At 40.9% G+C, this 22,546-nt stretch overlaps 1 protein-coding gene across 5 annotated transcripts in view; it reads left to right on the top strand.

Annotated features, from left to right (window-relative positions):
• The window catches only part of LOC311289595 (stonustoxin subunit alpha-like), a 170,158-nt gene extending 148,531 nt beyond the window's left edge, over nt 1-21,627 (top strand). For 3 of the 5 annotated variants that reach the window (XM_084407727.1, XM_084407726.1, XM_084407725.1), the window contains 7 exons: nt 2,729-2,841; nt 2,991-3,087; nt 11,385-11,477; nt 11,654-13,378; nt 19,207-19,242; nt 19,378-19,413; nt 20,258-21,627. In XM_084407727.1, coding sequence (XP_084263853.1) covers nt 2,752-2,841; nt 2,991-3,087; nt 11,385-11,477; nt 11,654-13,378; nt 19,207-19,242; nt 19,378-19,413; nt 20,258-20,853 — 2,673 coding nt within the window. In that variant the 5' untranslated portion in view covers nt 2,729-2,751 and the 3' untranslated portion in view covers nt 20,854-21,627. The remainder of the gene's footprint in view (nt 1-2,728; nt 2,842-2,990; nt 3,088-11,384; nt 11,478-11,653; nt 13,379-19,206; nt 19,243-19,377; nt 19,414-20,257) is intronic. The other 2 variants (XM_084407723.1, XM_084407728.1) reach the window with 2 other exon arrangements.
• Nucleotides 21,628-22,546: the final 919 nt, after the last annotated feature.

The following is a 22,546-nucleotide window of genomic DNA, read 5'->3' as shown; positions in this document are numbered from 1 at the left end:
CAGCTATAAGCTGGATTCTCTTTCTACACGTCAAAACAGAAATTTTTATGACTTTCAGTGCAAGTGTGACAGCTATAATTAACAGCTCATTAGCAAGTGGAATTGTTCCAAGCAGTTTTAAACACGCAATCTTACATCCCTTGTTAAAAAAAAATAACTTTTCTGGATCCGGCAATACATGACAACTACAGACCGATCTCCAAACTGCCTCTCATGTCAAAGATTTTGGAGAGAGTTGTTTATTCCAGTTTATTCCCAGCTCTACTTTTATCTAAATACATTTAACATTTTGGATACATTTCAGTCTGGTTTCAGATGTGTTGCACAGCACTGAATCTGCATTATTGAAGGTCACAAATGATATTCTACTCTCCATGGACTCAGGTTCACCTGTTGTCCTAGTTTTGTTAGATCTCAGTGCTCAGTTCGATACAATCGACGATGATAGTCTTTTAAATAGTTTATAATGTATGGTGTGCATGCAGGGGACAACCCTCCAGTGGTTTTCATCCTATCTAAAAGAAAGGACATTCTCTGTGAATTTGGGCAACTTTTCTTCTGCATCGGCTCAGCTACTATGTGGTGTCCCTCAGGGGTTAATTTTGGGACCCCTGTTATTTTCATTGTATATGCTTCCCCTGAGCCTTATCTTTCAGAAGTACATCATATCTTATCACTATTATGCCGATGATTCCCAATTTTATTTCCCAGCGAGTATAGAAAAAAATTGCTCATCTGAAAATGCCTTAAATTGTTTTAAAGATATCAAACATTGGCTGGCTATATTGAGAGCAATTAAATGAGAGCAAATCTGAAGTATTGATCTTAGGTTCCTCCTTGCAGAGGCGGACAGAGTACACAGCTTCATTACTTGAGTAAAAGTACAGATACCCCTTGCTAAATTTTACTCAAGTACAAGTAAAAGTACTACAGTCAGATGTCTACTTAAGTAAAAGTACTAAAGTACTTGTTTTTAAAAGGACTTGAGTATCAAGAGTACAAGAGTACATTTTCTAAATATTGCATTACTACTGCCACAGTGCTTACATTGGTAAACACAGCAAACACTTGAAGCGAAAACTATCATTAACTTGTTCAGAAAATTGAAATAGTCTGGCGAGGTGGGGCCACGGGTTGGCACATTCCCGGGATGGACCTGCTGCGTCTTCATCCATTGTTTCGTCCATGGTTTGTCTCTTATCTAAATCTGACCATGGAGTTGACTTTGGCGGAAAGCTGAAGGTGATTGCTGATAGGCTGTCCCAATCAGTGGTGCCTGCACAATCCAATCACGAGGGAATTTGGGAATCCAATTTGAGAGGGAAACAACAAATTGAGGGTTTCCGAGATTTTTCTTTTTTTCCTTTTTTTTTTTTTAGAAGAAATAACGGTTACTCACGGTTATGGATAGAAATGTAGCGGAGTAAAGAGTACAATATTTGCCTCTCAAATGTACTTGAGTAAAGTCATGAGTACTCCCCAAAAATGATACTCGAGTAAAGTACAGATCCCTCAAAATTGTACTTAAGTACTGTACTCAAGTAAATGTACTCCGTTACTGTCCGGCTCTGCCTCCTTGTCTCGTTAACCTGGCCTAGTTGTCACGTTAGGCCCGTTATTGTTGAACTCCCAAGATCAAGTGAGGAACCTTGGAGTGATTTTTGACTCATCTCTACTTTTCAATAAGCAGATCAGTGCTGTTGTAAAGAGTATTTTTTACCATCTGAGATCAATTTCTAAAATAAAAACTTTCCTTTCCCTTACTGACTTGGAAATTGTGATCCACTCATTTATTTTATTTAGGTTAGACCATTGCAACTCATTGTATAGTCGTCTACCCCAAGCTGCATTATCCCGTCTATAACTCGTCCAAAATGCTGCACCCAGTTTTGGTATCTCTTCCATGTGAGGTCATCTTCATCGCTAGCCATTTTTAAGTCTTCTTTAAAAAACATATCTGTTTTCTTTGGCTTTGAATAGATCATCATGAAATGGGTTTTTGAAGCTGATAGAATGTATGATGTTGTATTTAAATGTGTTTTTTAATTCTTGCTTGATCTGTAAAGCACTTTGGGTCAACTTCTGTTTCTTTTTAAATGTGATATAAAAATAAAGGTTGACTTGACTTGATCAGAGAAAACAGTTTAAAGAGACTCCTGTGAAGTTTGAGTCAGCAGGACTCATCAGTGGCATCTGGTCCCTGTAAAAAAACATCAACAAAACAACTGTGAACAAGCTGATATCAGGAGCAACTAGGGCTGCACAATTTAGGGGGGAAATCTGGCTAAATTGTGGTGAAAATTGCGATTTAACATTCACAAAAAATGATAAAGAACACCAGGTTTGTTGTGCCTACTTTTAGGGTTGCATAATTTGGCCCCAAGAAATTGGTTCTTATAGATCAATATGATTAATAATTATTATTATGATTAAAAAAATATAAAAAATAATTATAATTGTAGTAATAACACCATTTCATTGTTATAAACATACAGTATTTAAGAATAAATATAATATAGTAATTAAAATACTAATAATAATTTTACCTTTATTTTACAGGAAAAATGCAGGCAGCCTATAACTATAAATAATTAGAAAGGAATACTTAAGAAACAACAAACAAAGAACGAGAACAAATGGTGACAGGGAAAACTAAGCAGAATATGACAATGAAACTAGACAAGACAAGGTCGTGACAGGCATCTCCTTCACATTGACATTCAAACAGGTCTCCTTGTTGACGATTCCAAGATGGCGGCACTTTTGACATACCTGAATCAGCCGAGCTGCATCTACTGTACATATCTATGGTTGGCGACCCTAGCTGTGGTGAATGCACAGGTAAGTGCACTCCCTCAGACAAAATGTGCAAGTGTAACCAGATGAATTTCATGAGATTAAGGATAAAAAAATCTTTGTGGAAGTTTTTTTTTTAATTTTTTTTAATTTTTTTTAGAAAATGATTTTATGAACCATTCCTTCAAAAATAGGAAGTGTTACAACCCAAACCTGATGAACTTCAGATTTTAAATAGAGACACCAGAGGACTTCATTTCTTAGCAGACGAAGGAAACAAAAAACATTCAGGTAAGATTGAAATGTTGTTACAAAATGTGAATGTGCTATCAAAAATATCACTGGACAGATTCAATATCATATGAAGGAAAAATTGTCTCAGGTTACGTATGTAACCCAGTTCCCTAAGAGGGGTTGGTAATGACATTCCCATAGTGTCAACGCCATGACAGCCTCCCGTTCCCCTTTCAGGGAACCAGGTTACAAGCATAACCTGAGGCGTTCCCTTTCGAAGGGAACTCAACGCTGTCATGGCATTGACACTATGGGAATGTCATTACCAATGCTGCCACACTGAGGAAGATTGCCTGCCCAACAAGGCTGTGTAATACTGGCACAGAAAATTGTGGAATGCAGACATGACTTAGTAAACCCTGAAGGACCTGTGACCCTGGGGTTGAGCCCATGTCCAGACTAATTCCTGAGGAATGTGTGCGGAGAGGGCCAGCCGGCTGCAGCACAAACCTCATGTAAGGGCTCACCCCTAGATAGAGCTTTAGAAGATGCTACACTCCTTGGGGATTTCCAGAGGCAAAGCCATTACGAGAGCCTCATAGGACAGAGCGATAGCATCTATAATCCAATGGGAAAAGCACTGCTTGGTGACTGTGTTACTAAAGCAGACCAGAAAACAAGACAGGGTTAGCTGCAGGTTGGAGCAATGGGTGTGCAGAAAGGAGGCGTGCCGACAGGTCAATTGCTACAACAGAAACTAACCCTGCTGCACACCTTGGCCGACAGCTTTCACAACCAATAATAAAGACCCTTGCCCACACCCCTACCATTCGGCATGCCTCAACCTTTCTTAATGTTCATCACCCCAACCTGCATATATCCACACTTGTAAATAACTGGGAGAATGTACGCCATTGGCCTGACATAAATCCTAAGAGCCTGGACTGGATATAGCAGATGCAGTCTCTCTATTGCTACAGCGATTCATGCGGCGAAGGGAAGTACGGCAGGGTGGCTGGTTACAGGAGGTGTGCAAAATAGCTCTGATCATACCTGGGGAAAAGTCTAAGCAGGAGGAAGCTACTGACAGGGCCTGCAGATCTCCTACTCTTTTGAGCAATGTCAATGCAAATAGTAGAGCCACCTTAAAAGTGAGAAGCCTCTCTGAGGCTGACTCTAAGGGCTCAAATGGAGCCTCTAATAAAAAAAAAAATTCCGGGACCACAGAAAGATCCTAAAAAGGAACTCAGCAATTTTAGGTCTTACGATTTTCTTGTGGTGGGAGCTCTGGAAGTCAAAAGTGACTCAACATCCTCAGTTGAGAGATCAGAATCTATGAGCTGTTACCTTTCAGGGACAAGACCCAAAGTTTCCAATTCTCCAGCCAGAAAGTAAATAGCCCTCTGGAAGAGCAGTTTGGTTTCTGCCAAAAGCATGAACTGCTGCATATGCCTGAATAAGACGGGCAAGCACAGCTCGCTCTGGTGATGTTAGAGACTCTATTGTAAGTTGCTTTTTGCAAATTAAGCATTTTATATGATATAATTATACTGACCTGAAGGTCAAAAGTTTAATTCTGTATTTCCTCTGACCAGTTTCTTTGCCATGCCATGTGCTTGCTATGGCTTCAGTGCTTGCTTGACCCCATATTGCTGCTTGCATCTTTATTTTAAAATGGATTTCTTCAGTATTAACTCTTTCCCCGCCATTGACAGAAATTTTCGGCTTTTCGTGTTTTCACTGTTTTACAGTAGGGGCATATTACATATCTCCTGATCAAAACACAGGTGAAAAAGAAGCAGAAAAATGTATTCATCAACATTAAATATAACATTCACGAGTTCACACTTACAAATAAGTTAGATAGAGTAAATGGAATGCATATTTGGCGTGCTGTCCGGAGAGAGGGCTCCGAGCTTGGATATTGGGTCCGAATCCAGAGTAGGGATGGCTGACGCGAAACTTACGTTCCGAAGCTTTTCGAGATCCCGAAGCGCAGATGTTTCGAAACACTGATCCGAAGCGTGATTCAAAACACCCATGTCAGGTGACTACGGCTAAATGAAGCTTCGGAGTGTTTCACAAGTGTTTCGACAGGTGGCATGGTTCGCCAAATCAGCGTTTGATTGACAGGGTCGGGAACAGACCACACAATCACACATCTGTCAACGCATCTTGACCTCGTGGGTTTTTGTGAGAGGAGTTTGATTTTGAGATAGTGGATTTTTGGTGATATAGTGACATTTATAGTGCGATTTGTTTAGTTATATTTAGGCTTACATTTAAATTTACACATTGACTGATAGGCTAGAGATATACAGAGTACAATATAGTGACACATTAATAGATGCATAGATAGAAATATATATATAGACAGATAGATAGATTAATAGATATATACATAAATTAATAGATATATATATATATATAGATAGATTAATAGATAGATACATATATAGATAAATAGATTCATATATAGATAGATTAAGAAATAGATAGCCTAGATAAATAAAAATGGAGGCTCCACAGAAGAGATGCCGTACATCTGTGGTGTGGGAGCATTTTCATTTAGAAACCCCAAATAAAGTGAGATGTGTGTATTGTGATCGGCAGCTAGCCTACTGCAACAATACATCATCTATGATGCGCCATTTGAGGAGCACTCATCCTGCCATTCTGTAGGGTGCAGAGGATGGTAGCATTCCCCCTGTACTTAGGCCTGCGACTGACACTGCTGGGCATCTAAGCAAGGTATGCATTGTTTGAAATATAATTCTTTGTATGTCCTTGCTAAAAAATATCTTTGCATGCCAGCAACAAGTGTCCCTTGTGAGAGGATTTTTTCAAAGGCTGGCTAAGTCCTTCCACAGCAGAGAAATAAATATTTTTAAATAAAAATCTATAAAAAAGTGAGACTGTAACAGTCACCAGTTGGAGTGCCCATGAGAGCCACCAGAGGGCACTCCACACCAGACTATCTTGTTCACTCACAGACTACATTTCCCATACTCACTGCCCGGACTCATCATCATTGGATTCCTCTCTTGCCTCTGACCCCTGCCTGTCTTGTTTTTGTTTTGTATTGTTTGTTTGTTGTTTTGGACTGCCTGCCTGTGGATAACCTATTGCCTATACTTTGGATCATTCCTTTGGATTGCCCTTAAATAAAGCTGCATTTGGATCTAACTTTCGAGTCTCGGAGCAGTTTCGTGACAGAAAACTTCGCCACACCAGATCCAGCAGCAATGACCAACATGGATCCAGAAGGCTGTCTCTTCCACCTCCGCCAATGTAACCGACCAATTGAGGATTTTGTCAAAGAGTTTTGTGAGCTTAGCCATGGGGTTAACTTTAATGATACTGTCTTGAAGGACATTTTTCATCAAGGTCTAATTGACCATCTTTACTATCTCATGCCTATCAATATCCCTCACTGGACTCTAGCTCAATATATTGACATTGCCCTTTTGCTGAGTGGTTCATGTACTGTGGGATTTACGGATGAGGAGCCTTGCAAGTCCACGGTATCCTCCGAGCCTGAGCATCTCCATCTTGCCCTGTTACAGATCCCGAGACTGTTCAAGTCACTTCGGCCGATCCAGAGACTGTTCACGTGACGTCCGCCGATCCAGAGACTGTTCACGTCACATCCGCCGATCCAGAGACTGTCCACGTCACTACCGCCGATCCAGAGACGCTTCACGTCACGTCCGCCGATCCAAAGATGCTTCACGTCACTTCTACCGATCCAGAGATGCTTCACGTCACGTTTGCTGATCCAGAGACTCTTCTCATCACGTTTACCATTTCTGAGTCTCTTCACGTCACTCCTGCCAAGTCTGAGTCTCTTCACGTCACGCCTGCCAAGTCTGAGTCTGCTCACGCCACTGCTGCCGAGCCAGTGTCTCCGGACAAGATGGCTGCCTCCGAGCCAGTGTCTCCGGACAAGATGGCCGCCCCCCGAGCCATTGTCTCCGGACAAGATGACCGCCCCCGAGCCAGTGTCTCCGGACAAGATGACCGCCCCCGAGCCAGTGTCTCCGGACAAGATGGCCGCCGCCGAGCCAGTAGCTGTGTCCCAATGTGAAGGCTGCATCCTCCGAAGGCCGTATTTGAAGGACGATTGGCCGCATTTGAAGGCCGATTGCGTCACAGCGGCGCGACGAAGGACGTCCCAATTCAAAGGCTGCATCCTTGGAAGGTCGCATTTGAAGGCCGATTGCGTCACGCGGCTCGATGAAGGCTGTCCCAATTCAGTTCTGCATCCTCCGAAGTCCGTATTTGAAGGCCGGTTGCGTCATTGCGACGCGACGAAGGCTTCCCTGATTCAAAAGCGACGCCAAATGCGTCCTTCGTTTCCCCGTGAAAGGAAGGATACATAAATGAACACTTAGCGGCCTATCTTACCCTATTCTACCCCATAAGTCATTGCGCGCCGTTGACGACAGCATTTATTTATTTATTTCTAAAGGCGGTCGAGACTAGAGATCGGTGGTGGACAGCAAATTCACATTTAAATGTAAGTATTATGTTTTCATTTATTTAAATGGCTAGCGAAACCGAGTTAAAGTTTATTATAAACTTCATCTTAACTCCTTCGTCACTATTGCGTGGCTTCATTTGTCAGGTAGTTTGAGGCAAAACTTGTGCTAATATTAGTTTAACGACCTATTTGTAATATTTGCACTAGTCTATCTCACTTGTGTATTAGGCTAAAAGAAATATGCTAAAGAAGTAAGCCCACAACAATAAGAAAAGCAGTTGATAAGGCAATGGGGTTTCACTTTTATGTGTTTTTGTAGTGCTGTCATGCAAGCTATGTGGTTTTAACCAAATTTGAGTATATAGAAATATGATTTCTTAAGTATTTTGTATGCATGTCTTGATGTGTCATATTTTGCAGTGTTAACAATGCACTTAAGATTGCACCCCTGTGTTAAGCTTTTTTAGAGCAATTCAGGAGAAAAAAAAAACATGTCTTTGCTGAAATGTATTGTGCTGTTGTTGTTAACAAGCCATGGTTAATTTGCTCTGCCCTAAGGATTGCAAGTGTCCTGGGACAGGTGAGGGTGTGAGTGGGAAACCCACTGCTGAAACTCGGCCCTGGTTTGTCCTCATGGCCCAGTTCAGCAGTGGGTGCCCACGGTGAGGAGGAGCCAGCAGCAGCAGCACCAGCACCAAGGCAGAGGCGAAGAGAGCAGGGAGAGGATGGACAGGCTGTTTTCTCTTCTTGAGAAAATGATTGAATTTTTTTTTTTTTTTCATATTCTTTAACTTTTTTCATTATTTTTTAAAAGGAAAGAAAATCTGTACATTTTTTTATGCAACTTTAAATGTGTAAATAAAAGAGAATGAATTGTTCTGGACATAATTTCTACTTGAAACAAACTCTTGTAGGCCTATACCTTTTTTTTTTTTCAAATAAAATTGGTAAATGAAAATCATTTGTTCCATGGGCTACATTAAAGTACTTTTTCCAACTATTAACAACATACGTTAAACATATCAAAATCAACAAACATTTACAGTACATAAAATAAGAAAAAAATGATGTAGACTTTTATTAGAATTTATTAGAATAATAATTAGACTTTCAAAAAGAGTAATTTCTGAAAAAAGTACTTTTAATAACAAGTTTTTAGTATCAAGAGTAAAACTAGAGGTATGTATTCTGCAGGGGAAAAAACTCCTTGTCAGGGTTTTTATTATAGTTTGTATTTATATTATGACATGCATTTTACTTCTGAATATTTTCAAGGTTGTTACATTATATACTTTTGTGTAGTTTAATGTAAAATCATATGTGAGGGGAAAAAAGGTACTTCAGTAGGTTACTTCACATTTGTACGTGAATATTTAATGAAATATGCAGTTCCGAAAATTAAAGTCCCATATCAGTTTGAAAATTAAAGTCTCATATAAGTTTGATATGTCCCATATCAAAGGGCTCATCTGAAGCGCTCGGACCGGTCTAGCCTACGGAGGATTGTTCTTGTCGCCTGGCAACCGTGACAGCTGCCGATCACGAGCGCGAGAAATACTGGACTTTTTTTTTTATATTCAATTGGGTTTTATTTTCAAACAGGGCTAAACCGAAAATACATGACCTGGCAGCGCCAGGGCTGAAACATCCTCACCATGTCCTCCAGTAAAATATAAAACATAAAAATGACAGTAGCCAATTCTGGCTCCATAGCTGTTTACTCAATTAGGCTATATCAAATGAATGATCAGGATGGCAGCTGTCCTCTCGCACCGTTGAGGAGCGGTGATCAGAAACACCTGGTTGCGCAATTAGGAAATCATATGAAGGCTACATGGTGCGTCCTTCGAGGACGCATAGGCTGCATCCTTGAAGTCTTCAGTCCTTCGAAGGATGCAGCCTTCACATTGGGACACAGCTAGTGTCTCTGGACAAGATGGCCGCCGCCACATTGCCTGAGCCCTCAGCAGAGATGGCCGCCGACACGCCTGAACCTGACCCCTCAGCAGAGATGGCCGCCGATGTGTCTGTTCATGTGCCTGAGCATGTGTCTGTTCCTGTGCCTGAGCATGTGTCTGTTCCTGTGCCTGAGCATGTGTCTGTTCCTGTTCCTGAGCATGTGTCTGTTCCTGCACTGCAAAAAATGCTGTTCTTACTTAGTATTTTTGTGTTGTTTCCAGTCCAAAAATCTAAAAATTCTTAAATCAAGAAGTATTTACTAGAGAAGTAAAACTACATAAGAAATTATTTTTTGTTTTCAGATAAACAGTAAGTAACTTAAGTAATTTTTGCTTAAAACAAGCTAAATTATCTGCCAGTGCAGTAAGAAAAAAAAACTTAATTCAAAAAAACTTAATAAAAACATAATCTTAAAACAAGATTATTTTCCTTACTGCACTGGCAGATAATTTAGCTTGTTTTAAGCAAAAATCACTTAAGATACTTTCTGTTTATCTGAAAACAAAATAGAATTTCTTATGTAGTTTTACTTCTCTAGTAAATGCTTCTTGATTTAAGAATTTTTAGATTTTTGGACTGGAAACAACACAAAAATACTAAGTAAGAACAGCATTTTTTGCAGTGTGTCCCTGAGCCAGAGTCTGTTCCTGTCCCTGAGTCGGAGTATGTCTGTTCCTGTGCCTGAGCCGGTGTCTGTTCCTGTGCCATGGTCGCCTGAAGTGTCGTCTCCTCCCTGGCCTCCTGAACCGTCTGCTCCGCCCTTGCCTCTTGAACCGTCTGCTCCGCCCTGGCCTCCTGAAGGGTCGTCTCCGCCCTGGCCTCCTGAAGGGTCATCTCCTCCCTGGCCGGCTGAAGGGTCGTCTCCTCCCTGGCCGGCTGAAGGGTCGTCTCCGCCCTGGCCGCCTGAAGGGTCGTCTCCTCCCTGGCCGCCTGAAGGGTCGTCTCCTCCCTGGTCGCCTGCACTGCCTGCTCCTCCCTGGTCGCCTGCACTGCCTGCTTCGCCCTGGTCGCCTGCGCAGCCTGAGCCTGCTCCGCCCTGGTCGCCTGCACAGCCTGAGCCTGCTCCGCCCTGATCGCCTGCACTGCCTGCTCCGCCCTGGTCGCCTGCACAGCCTGAGCCTGCTCCGCCCTGGTCGCCTGCACAGCCTGCTCCGCCCTGGTCGCCTGCACAGCCTGATCTACCCTGGCCTCCCATCCTGCTACAGTCTCCAGTCCTTCCGCTCCACAGGCCTTGCCCTTCATCCTGTCCCCGGATCCGCCTCCACTCCACCTCCCTCCTGGACTATTTTTTTAGCGTCTGGAAGCCGCTCCTTTGAGGGGGGGCTATGTAACGGTCACCAGCTGGAGTGCCCATGAGAGCCACCAGAGGGCACTCCACACCAGACTATCTTGTTCACTCACAGACTACATTTCCCATACTCACTGCCCGGACTCATCATCACTGATTGTATTCAGCTGTATCTCATTCACCTGTATTTCATCACCTTGTTAGTTTCAGCCTATTTATTCCTTGTTCATTCTTTCAATCATTGCAAAGTTTTGTTTAGTGTCACACTGCATCTCTGAGTGTTTTCCTGGTTTTCTTGTTTCTTGGTTTTTGGATTTCTTGCCTGTTCCTTGGATTACTCTCTTGCCTCTTTAGGTGCCTCTTTAGGCTCTTTTTGTTTTTTAAAGCAGAGGGTGTGCTCTTTCTTTTGAAATTTTGCAAGTTTGAGATATTTATACAACAAAATATTCTGGGGGTCATGAACATTTTGTGAAAATTATTAAAAAAAATGCTGGCAGTGGCTGGCAAGTTTTTTCAAAAATGCTTCCGGGTAAAAAGTTAAACAGTATTCATTACCATCAGATATAATTTTGTAAATATATGATAAATATTCTAATTATACCTTTTATTTGTTATTTACTGCAGCCCTGACATCACAGACCATTGAAGTGGCAGCTCTAGGAAGACCTCTGTTTCCTGGTATGCTGTATGACTGCCGCAAGGTTACCTTCATTCCAGGTGCTTTACAAACCTAAAATAAATATATAAATAATTACAAGTTGATTTTCCCCTCTTCATCAAATATTGCATCACTAATTACAAATTCTTGTGTAACAACACTATAAAACCTGCATGTTTTTTCAACAGTACATCACTTCCTCGTACATAACTCTAAAAGTAATTTCTCATTTCAGGTGTTACTCTGTGGGAAAAGACATTATTGAGTAAAGATTTGGACAGTCGTCCACAGCCCAGGACAGATTTGAAGTTCAGTAGCTCCGACTCTCTCTCTAGTAAGTCCAGTCTCCTGGATGTGAGTGCTTCCCTGAAGGCCAGCTTCTTAGGAGGGCTGGTGGAGGTGGGAGGATCTGCCAAGTTCATGCGTGACACCAAATCCTCAAACCAACAGTCCAGAGTTACAATGTATTACAGTGAAACCTCCAGATTCGAACAGCTCACTATGAGCCATCTGGGTCAGATCACCTACCCTCAGGTCTTTGACCAGAAAACTGCAACTCATGTGGTCACAGCTGTACTGTACGGAGCTCAGGCCATCATGGTGTTTGATCAGACATTTACAGAAGAGGAAGAAAAGCAGGAGATTCAGGAAGAACTGAATATCATGGTCGAGAAGATTCCTCAATTTTCCATTACGGGACACAGAGTTGTAAATATGACAGATGCTCAAAAGAAAGTGGCTGAGAGCATCTCCTGCACATTTTATGGTGACTTCCGCCTTGATCAGAACCCCACCACTTACATGGAGGCCCTAGAGGTGTACAAGAAGCTCCCCACTATACTGAAGGAGAATCCACAGAATGCAGTTCCAATAAAAGTCTGGCTCTATCCTCTTTCTCTACTGGATACAAAAGCTGCTCAGTTGGAGAGAGAAATCACCACACGTCTGGTTTCCAACACTGAAGATATAATAGAGGGGCTGGGAGAAGTACAGAGGACATGCAACGACCTGTCTAGTAAACCGATTGTAAATGTTTTCAAAGACATTAAAGAGAGGCTGCATTCGTTTCAGAGCTCATTTAGCATTTTCAAAACGGTGCTCCTGAAAGCAGTGGCCAAGGTCTTGCCTGCTATTCGAGGAGGAGAGATGGAGCAACATTCATTGGAAGACATCCTGAAGATCCACTACAGCTCCCCCTTTAATGCTGACATGCTTAACCAGTGGTTAGGTCATGCAACGGCTGAAGTTAACCTCTTGAGTTCTCACACCGAGATACTGAAGGGAATCAAAACTGAAGACTCAAACCATCTCAACACCATCCTCTTTAATCCTAATATTGATGTTGTGGTGTGCTTGACCTTCACATCTCTGAAGTATGAAGACCCGTATCTTTCAGCCCTGAAGAAGTTTCTGGAATCCGACGATTTTAAAGAGCTAGATGTGGGAATGAAACCACATTCTAGCACGTTAGCATCTGTCAGAAAGTGGTTCAACGATCCTGATGTCACCTCAAAGATGAGAGAGAACTTATCTCTTTTCAGAAGTTTTTCAGAGGCTAATAAAGATGAAAAGAGATATCGATTCATTATTTCTGCCATCTCTGATCCCTCCAGTCCAGGCTCCTCTATCTATCTGTATGAATCAGGGAAGCTGACAGACACACAGTTCCAGCCCGTGTCGAAGCCTCCTCCACCAGAAGTGAAGCAGGTCCTGGAGGACAGTGTGACCCTGAAACTGCAGAAGTCCCCAACTGGAGAAACTGTGCAGTTCAGAGTGGAGTACCAGCTGGAGAAAGCAGATTCTGGCGCTGAGGAACAGTGGATTATCATAAACACCGCTGATGAAGACTTTACTCTGACTGGATTGAAGTCTGGAAAACAGTACTTGATCCGCTACAGGATAGTGGGTAAAGTGGGAGTGAGTGAAGCCAGTGACACTATCGTCCCCATACTGTCTTCAGGTGAGTGTCATGTGCAAATTTTTTTACATGAATCTTTTTTTAAAAATATATATAATTTGCTTCTTTCACCCAGTCAATGTTTGTATTGATAACCATATTTCCTAACAGGTGTGGCTATTAATAAATGAGTAACATGTTGTGAAGTGTTTCTCATTTGACTGTATTTCTATACCGCTGTCACCCATAAACCATTCTCATACATCTCCATAATTTACTGCAATTAAATATTTCTCTTACCTTTTGGATCAAGGATGTAGGATATCGATTCAGGGTCCTCGGCGGTGCCTCTGACCAGTTCAGTCATGAAATCGAATGCACTGGGCATTTGACAGTATTAATGTTCCATTACCAAAATCAAGATATATTCCCATACACAAAATAATATATTTGAAATATATTTTCAGAGTATATTTTGGAATATGTGCAAATATTTGAAATTGGCCCAATAAATATATTTCACACTTAACATCATAAATTTTTGTTATATTTCAGAATATATTTCAATGTATTTGGAATATATGCCACATATATTTTTGACACTTTTGGGGACCCATAGAGGGAGTTGAGCCTTAGTGGAAGACATTCGCCAACGTTTTTCTCTCCTTCTTCTCCATCTTGCGAGCTCTTTTTGCGTTGTCCCTCTGGATGTGTTGAACTATAAGATCATCCATAAAAATCTCAACTTTGCCTGTGACATTAACATTTCTATTTTCTGCTTCATCTTCATCAGTTACAGTTAATGCATTCAACCAGTCTTTAATATATTCAATTTCTGGGGAGTTTTCATAAGGTTTTTCAGAAGGAGATTTATCAGAAAAATTCATAATCATTTGTTCTCCGATATTTATTACAGAACATACTATTTTCAAACATATTTGTTACGAATAGTCCTTAAAGACGCAGAGTATATTATGTATTTGATGTCTAATGGAGGCTACTGTACTTAATCATATGACATTCACAATAAACAATACAAAGCCTTGAACAACTGAAATGTACATTTCTCTGTATGAAAACCAATAGGACCTTTAAAACTGACATAAGAATAAAAAACAATAACAATAATAAACAAAAATAATCAACGTAACACACAAAAACTGTTGACACTTAAACCCACTGTGTATGAAAGTAAGGTGCGGATCTTAAACTAAGTGACAACCGCTACAGCCCGCTAAAGAAACGTTATCAGCAAGATGGTCGAAAACTGTACATTTCTGGTCTATTACCACCCACTGCCACTTATTCCAACGACGGAAATAAGCGCAGTTACAATAGTTAAATATTTAGGAGAGTGTTACTAGTGTGACGCTAATGTATTGCAATAGGTAGAAGAAGAAAGAAAAATGCTGGGTACACACCAAAAGATTTTTTACATCTTATAAGATTTCCAAAATGTGATGGACCACAAACATGAGGACAAAAAATCCTAGATTTAAGCGTTTTGGTCCTATAGTGTGTGTGTGCCATGATGTGACAAAGACAGCACACCACACACGAACAGATTTTCAACCAGAGTCTCGACTGTGAACACAGGAAATCTCGCTTCAGAATTATTAGACTTCAGAATAAGCACGGCGGACGATATGCAGGAAGAAATTGCAATGAAAGTGTTTGGAATCTCCAGAACGTGTGTGCATTTGTCCTTGGGGTTCCCCCCCCCCCCACACATCAGGATTTCTGATCATAAATTACAATTCGCGATCGTTCTTCCGAGCAGGGTCGGACACTCTTAACACACCTCACACCACGGGAAAATCTGATAAGATAATCTGTTGAACCATCAAGATAATCGGGAATTAGCTAGGATTGTCGGAAGGGGGGAAATCGACCCCATTATCTTTTGGTGTGTACCCAGCATTAGAAAAGAGAAGAGAGAACGAGCCAGAGGAAAGAAGAGAGAGTGAATCGAAGAGCCAGAGCAACTGCCTCAATCTTCTTTTATCCCTTGACGATGTGACTGTAACCCAAATGTGAGCTGTTCAAACTGACCAATCAGAAGATGACAGCTAAAGGTGTGATATGTATATTACATGTCTTGAAATCATTAATGTGGGTGAGTCGACTCAGATCCAAAAACGGTGTAACTTCTAACACCACTAACATGGGCCTACTGTAGCCCGTCATTACTGCTAAAATCACACATTTAAATACTGCTGATTCTACTGATACCAAGAGTCGAATTAATGTCCGATAACAATATGTTTTTAAGAATTTAAGAGACGTGATTTTGTGAAATCAACATTTAAAACCAAACACCAATGATGCATTTTTGATTTATATTTAATTATAAATAAAATGTGGCTTCCATATTCACAGAAATTCTAATAAGCAGTAGAATTATAATATAGGCTAATTCAGTTATTGATCATGAGACATTTATTGATCTATTGATGTCTCTTTGAAAATTATAAGGAGGTTGAGGTTTAATCCAAGTCTTATGAAGCGATATGATTGATTACTTTGAAATATGAGCAAAGTGAAATTTAAGTCCTATTCTCTTTCAAATCAAATCTGTGATCAGTTCATGTCTACAGAAGCCAAATCAAATATGGTGACATGTCAATAATATCAAACCTTCAACAGTGGTCATGTCAGGATTTGAACTCTGTAAACACGCGTTGTTGTCTTTGGAGCTCCACCGATTTGATTTATAATTCTTGATTTTCTCTTTAAACTCACTTACAACGAACATTTTCTACTTTTCCTCACCTCATAGTTACAACGCGGACTGTTGAGCAGACGCGTCTCAAGCCTATTAAGTGATCCAACGCTGGATACTCCTATAGGTTACGTCCGTGGATCACGGCTGAACGAGTCTTCTCCAAACTCACTTACAAACATCTCATCTATTGTGCGTCTACTCTACACCCGTACCACTAAAAAGACGGATTATATCCAAGACTTCAGTCATAAATTAGTATTAATATTGCTAGCATCACTGGTAGCGTCGTTGCTAACTTACTGTCCATCTGTTAAAATGGCGAATATATCAGATGAAAGTAGTCTACCTTTTGGTGCAGGTGAGGACACATTTGAGCTGCACGCGGTACAGTCTGAGCTGGAAGCTGTTGAGAAACAGATCCACGACCTTTTAGTGAGACAGGCCGAGCTGAGGGACCGGCGGTTAGCTCTTGAAACATCACGCGTCGATGCACACAAATCAGTGATTAACGTTACTAACCCGCTGACTCCGACCTCGTCTACTCCGTGCGTTTCTCAGCATCGGTCCCGCGCGCCGAGGTCACGATCAGCCATGGTTTCGTTCACTCCGGCTCCGACACGCCACCACGAAGCCTGGATATTTCCGCAGCGGAAGACGCGAGCCAGGATGAGAGCAAGAATCTCTCCGCCCTTCCCGGTTTTCGAGATCTCCACCCAGAACCGTTTCTCCCCTCTTCGCGAAACGGAACGCAATAACCGAGAACGCGCTGTGATCATCGCCGATTCCATCGTCCGGCACGTCCACGCTACGTTAGGAAAAAGTAAGGTGCGTACTCACTGCTTTCCTGGTGCTCGTGTTCTCGATATCGCTACGCGGGTACCCGAGATTTTGAATGGTAATGAGCGTGTCGAAGCCGTCGTGTTGCACGCGGGAGCGAACGATATCAGGCAGCAGCAGACAGAAGTTCTGAAGAAAGACTTCAGGAGCCTGATCGAGACGGTACGCAGTACATCGCCTGAAACAACGATCATTGTGTCTGGACCGCTTCCCACGTACAGACGAGGCCATGAAAAGTTCAGTAGGTTATTCGCGCTAAATGAATGGTTAATGTCATGGTGTAATGAGCAGAAACTGCTCTTTGTAAATAACTGGAATCTGTTTTGGGAACGTCCTAGACTCTTCCGTGCCGATGGCTTACACCCAAGTAGAATCGGAGCAGATCTTCTGTCTGATAACATCTCCAAAATGTTAAATACCGATTGACTAGTAACCAAAAGTTCAAATTACAGTCTCTGCTGAACCAACTTAACTGATATAAATACTAGTGTAGAACATTGCATAGAAATTGTGTCTATTCCTCGTTTAGTGAGATCAAAAAAATCTACTGCAGGATCTAGGAAAAATCTAATTGTTATTGAAAAAGAAAATCTCGCTATTAGTGAACAAAAACAATTTCTAAAGCTAGGTCTTCTAAACATTAGATCACTCACACCTAAGGCAGTTATTGTAAATGAAATGGTCACAGATAATAACCTCGATGTACTTTGCCTAACTGAAACCTGGCTTAAACCAAATGATTATTTCGGTCTTAATGAGTCTACTCCTCCTGGATACTCCTATAAGCATGAGCCCCGTCTGATTGGTCGTGGCGGCGGTGTTGCAACAATCTATAAAGATATTCTTAATGTTACTCAGAAAACGGGTTATAAGTTTATTTCGTTTGAAGTACTTGTACTAAATGTTACGCTCTTAGATGTTAGAAAAACATCCCTATTATCTCTAGCCTTGGCTACCGTATATAGACCGCCTGGGCCTTACGCTAATTTCCTAAAAGAGTTTGCAGATTTTCTCTCAGATCTATTGATCAACGTCGATAAAGCATTAATTGTTGGAGATTTTTAACATACACATGTTTATGCGATCTGTCTCTGCTGCTGCCTGAACCCAAACAAACAGATGAACTAGAAGAACTAACTAGCACTATGAGCACTATTCTCTCTAGAACATTGGATGTTGTTGCACCTATTAGATTAAAAAAGGTCAGAGAGAAAATTAAAGCACCATGGTACAACAATACTACGCATGTTCTAAAGAGAGAAACCCGTATTTTAGAGCGTAAATGGAAACAAACTAATTTAGAGGTCTTTAGAATCGCGTGGAAAGACAGTATGTGACGTTATAAAAAGGCCCTAAAAGCAGCTAGGGTTGAGCACCTCCGCAAACTAATAGAAAATAACCAAAATAATCCAAGGTTTTTATTTAACACCATGGCTAGACTAACAAATAAACAGACGTCACCTGAACAAAATATCCCGTTACAGTTTGGTAGTAACGATTTTATGAATTTCTTCACTGAGAAGATAGAAAGCATCAGAACCACAATTGTAAACGTTCAATCTTCAATCGTGCCTTATAATTCAGCCTCGATTATCACCCCGCAAGAACAATTACAGTGCTTTACAACTATAAAACAAACAGAGTTAAATAAACTTATCACTTCATCTAAAACAACAACATGTTTATTAGATCCTATACCAACTAAACTATTGAATTAGTTGGTAGGTCATGTTCCAAGAACATTTAAATTGGCAGTTATAAAACCACTCATTAAGAAACCTCAATTAGATCATAATAACCTAGCAAATTATAGACCCATTTCAAATCTTCCTTTTATGTCTAAAATATTAGAAAAAGTGGTGTCCGCTCAACTGGGCTCTTTCTTGCAAGAAAATGACATCTATGAAAAGTTTCAGTCTGGATTCAGGCCGCATCATAGCACTGAAACTGCGCTCGTTAAAATCACAAATGATTTACTATTAGCTTCTGACCAAGGCTGTATCTCAATACTAGTTTTACTTGATCTTAGTGCTGCGTAATTTAATTAATCAATCAACAATACTATTGATCAGCATTACCAAACGTGGACGTTTTCCACTAGAAACAAACATTGATGTATTGTTTTAATTTAATACTGTGAAGCTGCTTTGATACAATCTCTATTGTGAAAAGCGCTATATAAATAAACTTGACTTGACTTGACTTAAACAGCAGAGACATTTCTAAATATCTTCTGTGTTGGAGGATTTCTGCATGTGTTCGCAATGGATGCAGGATCACTTTCTCTTGACATGATAATCACACTCTTCATGTCTGTTGATTTCCACAGCCACTGTTCCCAAGACCAAGACCGAGTTCCTTCAATGTAAGTCAGAAAACAAGCAGAGACATTTCTAAAGATCTTCTGTGTTGGAGGATTTCTGCATGTGTTAGCAATGGATGCAGGATCACTTTCTCTTGAGATGATAATCACACTCTTCATGTCTGCTGATTTCCACAGCCACTGTTCCCAAGACCAGGAGCGAGTTCCTACAATGTAAGTCAGAAAACAAGCAGAGAAACTCACTTTGTGTGTTCATGTTCTTCCTGTAGACACTGAAAGAAAACACGACTGTAGATTTAAAAATCATGGTTTCCCCCATTCCCCCATTCCCCGGTTGAATCACGAAAGCTACACCAGTTACTTTTGCCAAGAGATCTCTAGAAACAGGCATATAAGAATATAAGGCTACATGAGAGTGGTCTTCATCCCAGATCTCTATCTTCTCACCCCATCATGCAAGCTGTAAACACTTTCTCTGGGTTTCTCCTTCCTTACCCCATCATCTCTAATTTACCCTCCTCTCACGCCCTCATGTCTCAGCGGTGTTACAGTAAGATTGAGCTTATATACATCACAGAGAGACTTACAGCTTCCTTTTAAGACAGCGAAAACATCTAATGACATGGTACAATCCACTATCCACATAAAGAAACTATTTCTCAGTGTATACATTAATGCATTAGTGGTATACAAATGGTACATCAGTTGAAACATTCCTTTTCTCGCAAAGAGCACAGCAACTGTACACATCTGAAGCATCATCATCATTGGAGCATCTTTGCTAAGTGAACACTGCATACCTCTAACATATAACTCTACCAGCTCTCTGCTCAGCACACAAGTGCAAACATAGTCTGACTCCACAAAATACATTAGAAAATTATAAAGAAAATGAATAAAGAGAAATGAAACGTCTTCAACGACGGAAGAGTTGATCATGTGAATGATGATTGAACTGTACTGAGACACACTGCCGATATATTGAACATGAAGAGTCCAGCTACATTAAAAGATCAGATTCATAATTCCTGATTGTGATGTGTTTTCTCTCCATCAGATTCCCATCAGCTCACTCTGGATCTGAACACAGTGCATAAACAGCTCCTTCTGTCTGAGGAGAACAGAATGATTACTAACACTGGCGGAGTCCAGCTGTATCATGATCATCCAGACAGATTTGATTGTACTGATGTATTGCATCGTCACGTGCTGTGTAGCGAGAGTGTGTGTGGACGCTCTTACTGGGAGATTGAGTGGAGTCGTGCTGTGGGTATATCAGTGTCATATAAGAGCATCAGCAGGAAGGGACGGGGTAAAGAGTGTTGGTTTGGAGGTAATGATCAGTCCTGGAGTTTGTACTGCTATTACTCCTATTACTCATTCTGGCACAATAAGATAGAGACTAAACTCCCTGTAAAGCCCATCAGTCGTAGAGTAGGAGTGTATGTGGATCACAGTGCAGGAACTCTGTCCTTCTACAGCGTCGACAGAGACACTATGAGCCTCATACACACAGTCCAGACCACATTCACACACACACTCTATCCGGGGTTTGCGGTTGATCTTGGATCATCAGTGAAACTGTTGATGAATGAGAATAGCCTGATGAGAGCTTCTACCCATAATGCTTTGAGCTGCATGATAAATCAGTGACAGTGAGATGATGTTCTAGAGTCTCTTTTTGTCTCTTCATTAGATTAATAACACAGCTAAACTTCTGTCTGTGAAATATCATGTCAGAATAACTGTGTGTAATAAATCCTCATATAGACATCAGTGTGTGTGACGGTGTGTATCTGAGCTTTTCTCAAGCTCTGTTTGTGTTGATGAAGATCAGCTTCATTTAGTTTCACAGTAGTTTCACATCAATCATTTGTAATTCATGTAGAAGTGGGATTTATTAAACATATATAAATCCATGTGTATTTTAGAGGTTCAAGCACTGAAGCCGCTGCAACATTATTATACTTGCACTGTTTTATCAATTATTATTTTTCTGCTGTTTGGGCGTCTGAGACTGTAAGGCATAAAGATCTCAAACTCGAAACTCATCAAAAATCCCCTGATACATCAAAACACTGTGAAGATATTAAATTATCATTTTTATGTGTTGATCTATATCTGCTGCACGTCATCATGATCAATCCCAACGAATCCTGATATTCATCTTCTCTGGGTCAAATAATATATATTCTTCAAATATCCCCGTCAGCAGCCAATGAAATCACAGCAGCCAATAAGGTCAAATCATAATGTCTGACTGTTATGAAAATTGACATATTTGTGTCAAGATGAGGCTGTGAATCAAATCTTGTGAGACTCAGCCACATGGCGGCGCTATAATAAGCAACTTTACCTTTTTGCTGATAACTCTGTATCCTAGTGAAGCTTCAAAACACAACAAGCCCTGAAAATTTATCAAAGAACACATATTATACAGACATTTGATGCATTTGATGGATTATACAATCAATAAAACATTTGCAATGTTTGTAAAAGCTGTTTTAGTGCAAGTTTGGCCTGCGTTCTTGCATTCCCACTGTTCTGACCAGCAGGAGTCGCCAGCGTGAGGCGATTCCAACCATTCGAAACACTGAATCATTTGTTCAGTTGATTCAGAACTTTGAAAAGCTTGGTTTCTCCCATCACTAGTCCACTCCGAACTTCACACATACTCATATCTTTAGTTCATGTATTCCTTTCATGTGTATGTTTACTGCACTTTAAGACGATGTTTCCTCACATAAACCTCTGTTTAAACTATTCTAAGTCTTAATAACACACCTGTTGGGAATCCAACTTCTCTCCTGCATATTGGAAAGCACTGCTTAAAGTTCATGAGTGTTAGGAAGTATTAATTCCTTCAGTAAAACCACAGAAGGGTCTTCCGGCAAGATGGCGAGCTAGCTGCACATGTTTTGCTGAGCTGTGGCAGAACTATTTCAATTTATACTTGTGATTGCGTTACTATTGATTTCAGTTGTTTCTTCTGATACGCTCTAGATTGAACGAGTAAACTTTGACGGGAACATGGCGCATTCAGCAAACAGAGCCCAACATGTACCCATGGAAATGGATCACAATTACGGCCGAGAGAACCCAAAGGAAAGACGGCGGGATGCTTCTCACATTACTCCAACCAAAACTCTTCAAAAAAGGTGAAGCCAGACGACTGTGAAATCTCCAGCTTTGCTGCAGACGGTTAACTCCTTAACAGCGAGATTTGATTCTCAAGATAGAAAGCTGGAGGACATCGCAGACAAAATTAGACAAAACAGCACCATGAGTGCGAACATCTCCAAATCAGTGGAGTTTAATGCTGCAGAGATTGAGGAATACAAGCAAA

This window comes from Rutilus rutilus, assembly GCF_951802725.1.
Source record: "Rutilus rutilus genome assembly, chromosome: 4".
In the NCBI taxonomy this organism is placed as follows: Eukaryota; Metazoa; Chordata; class Actinopteri; order Cypriniformes; family Leuciscidae; genus Rutilus; species Rutilus rutilus.
This window is presented reverse-complemented; position numbering and strand designations above follow the sequence as displayed.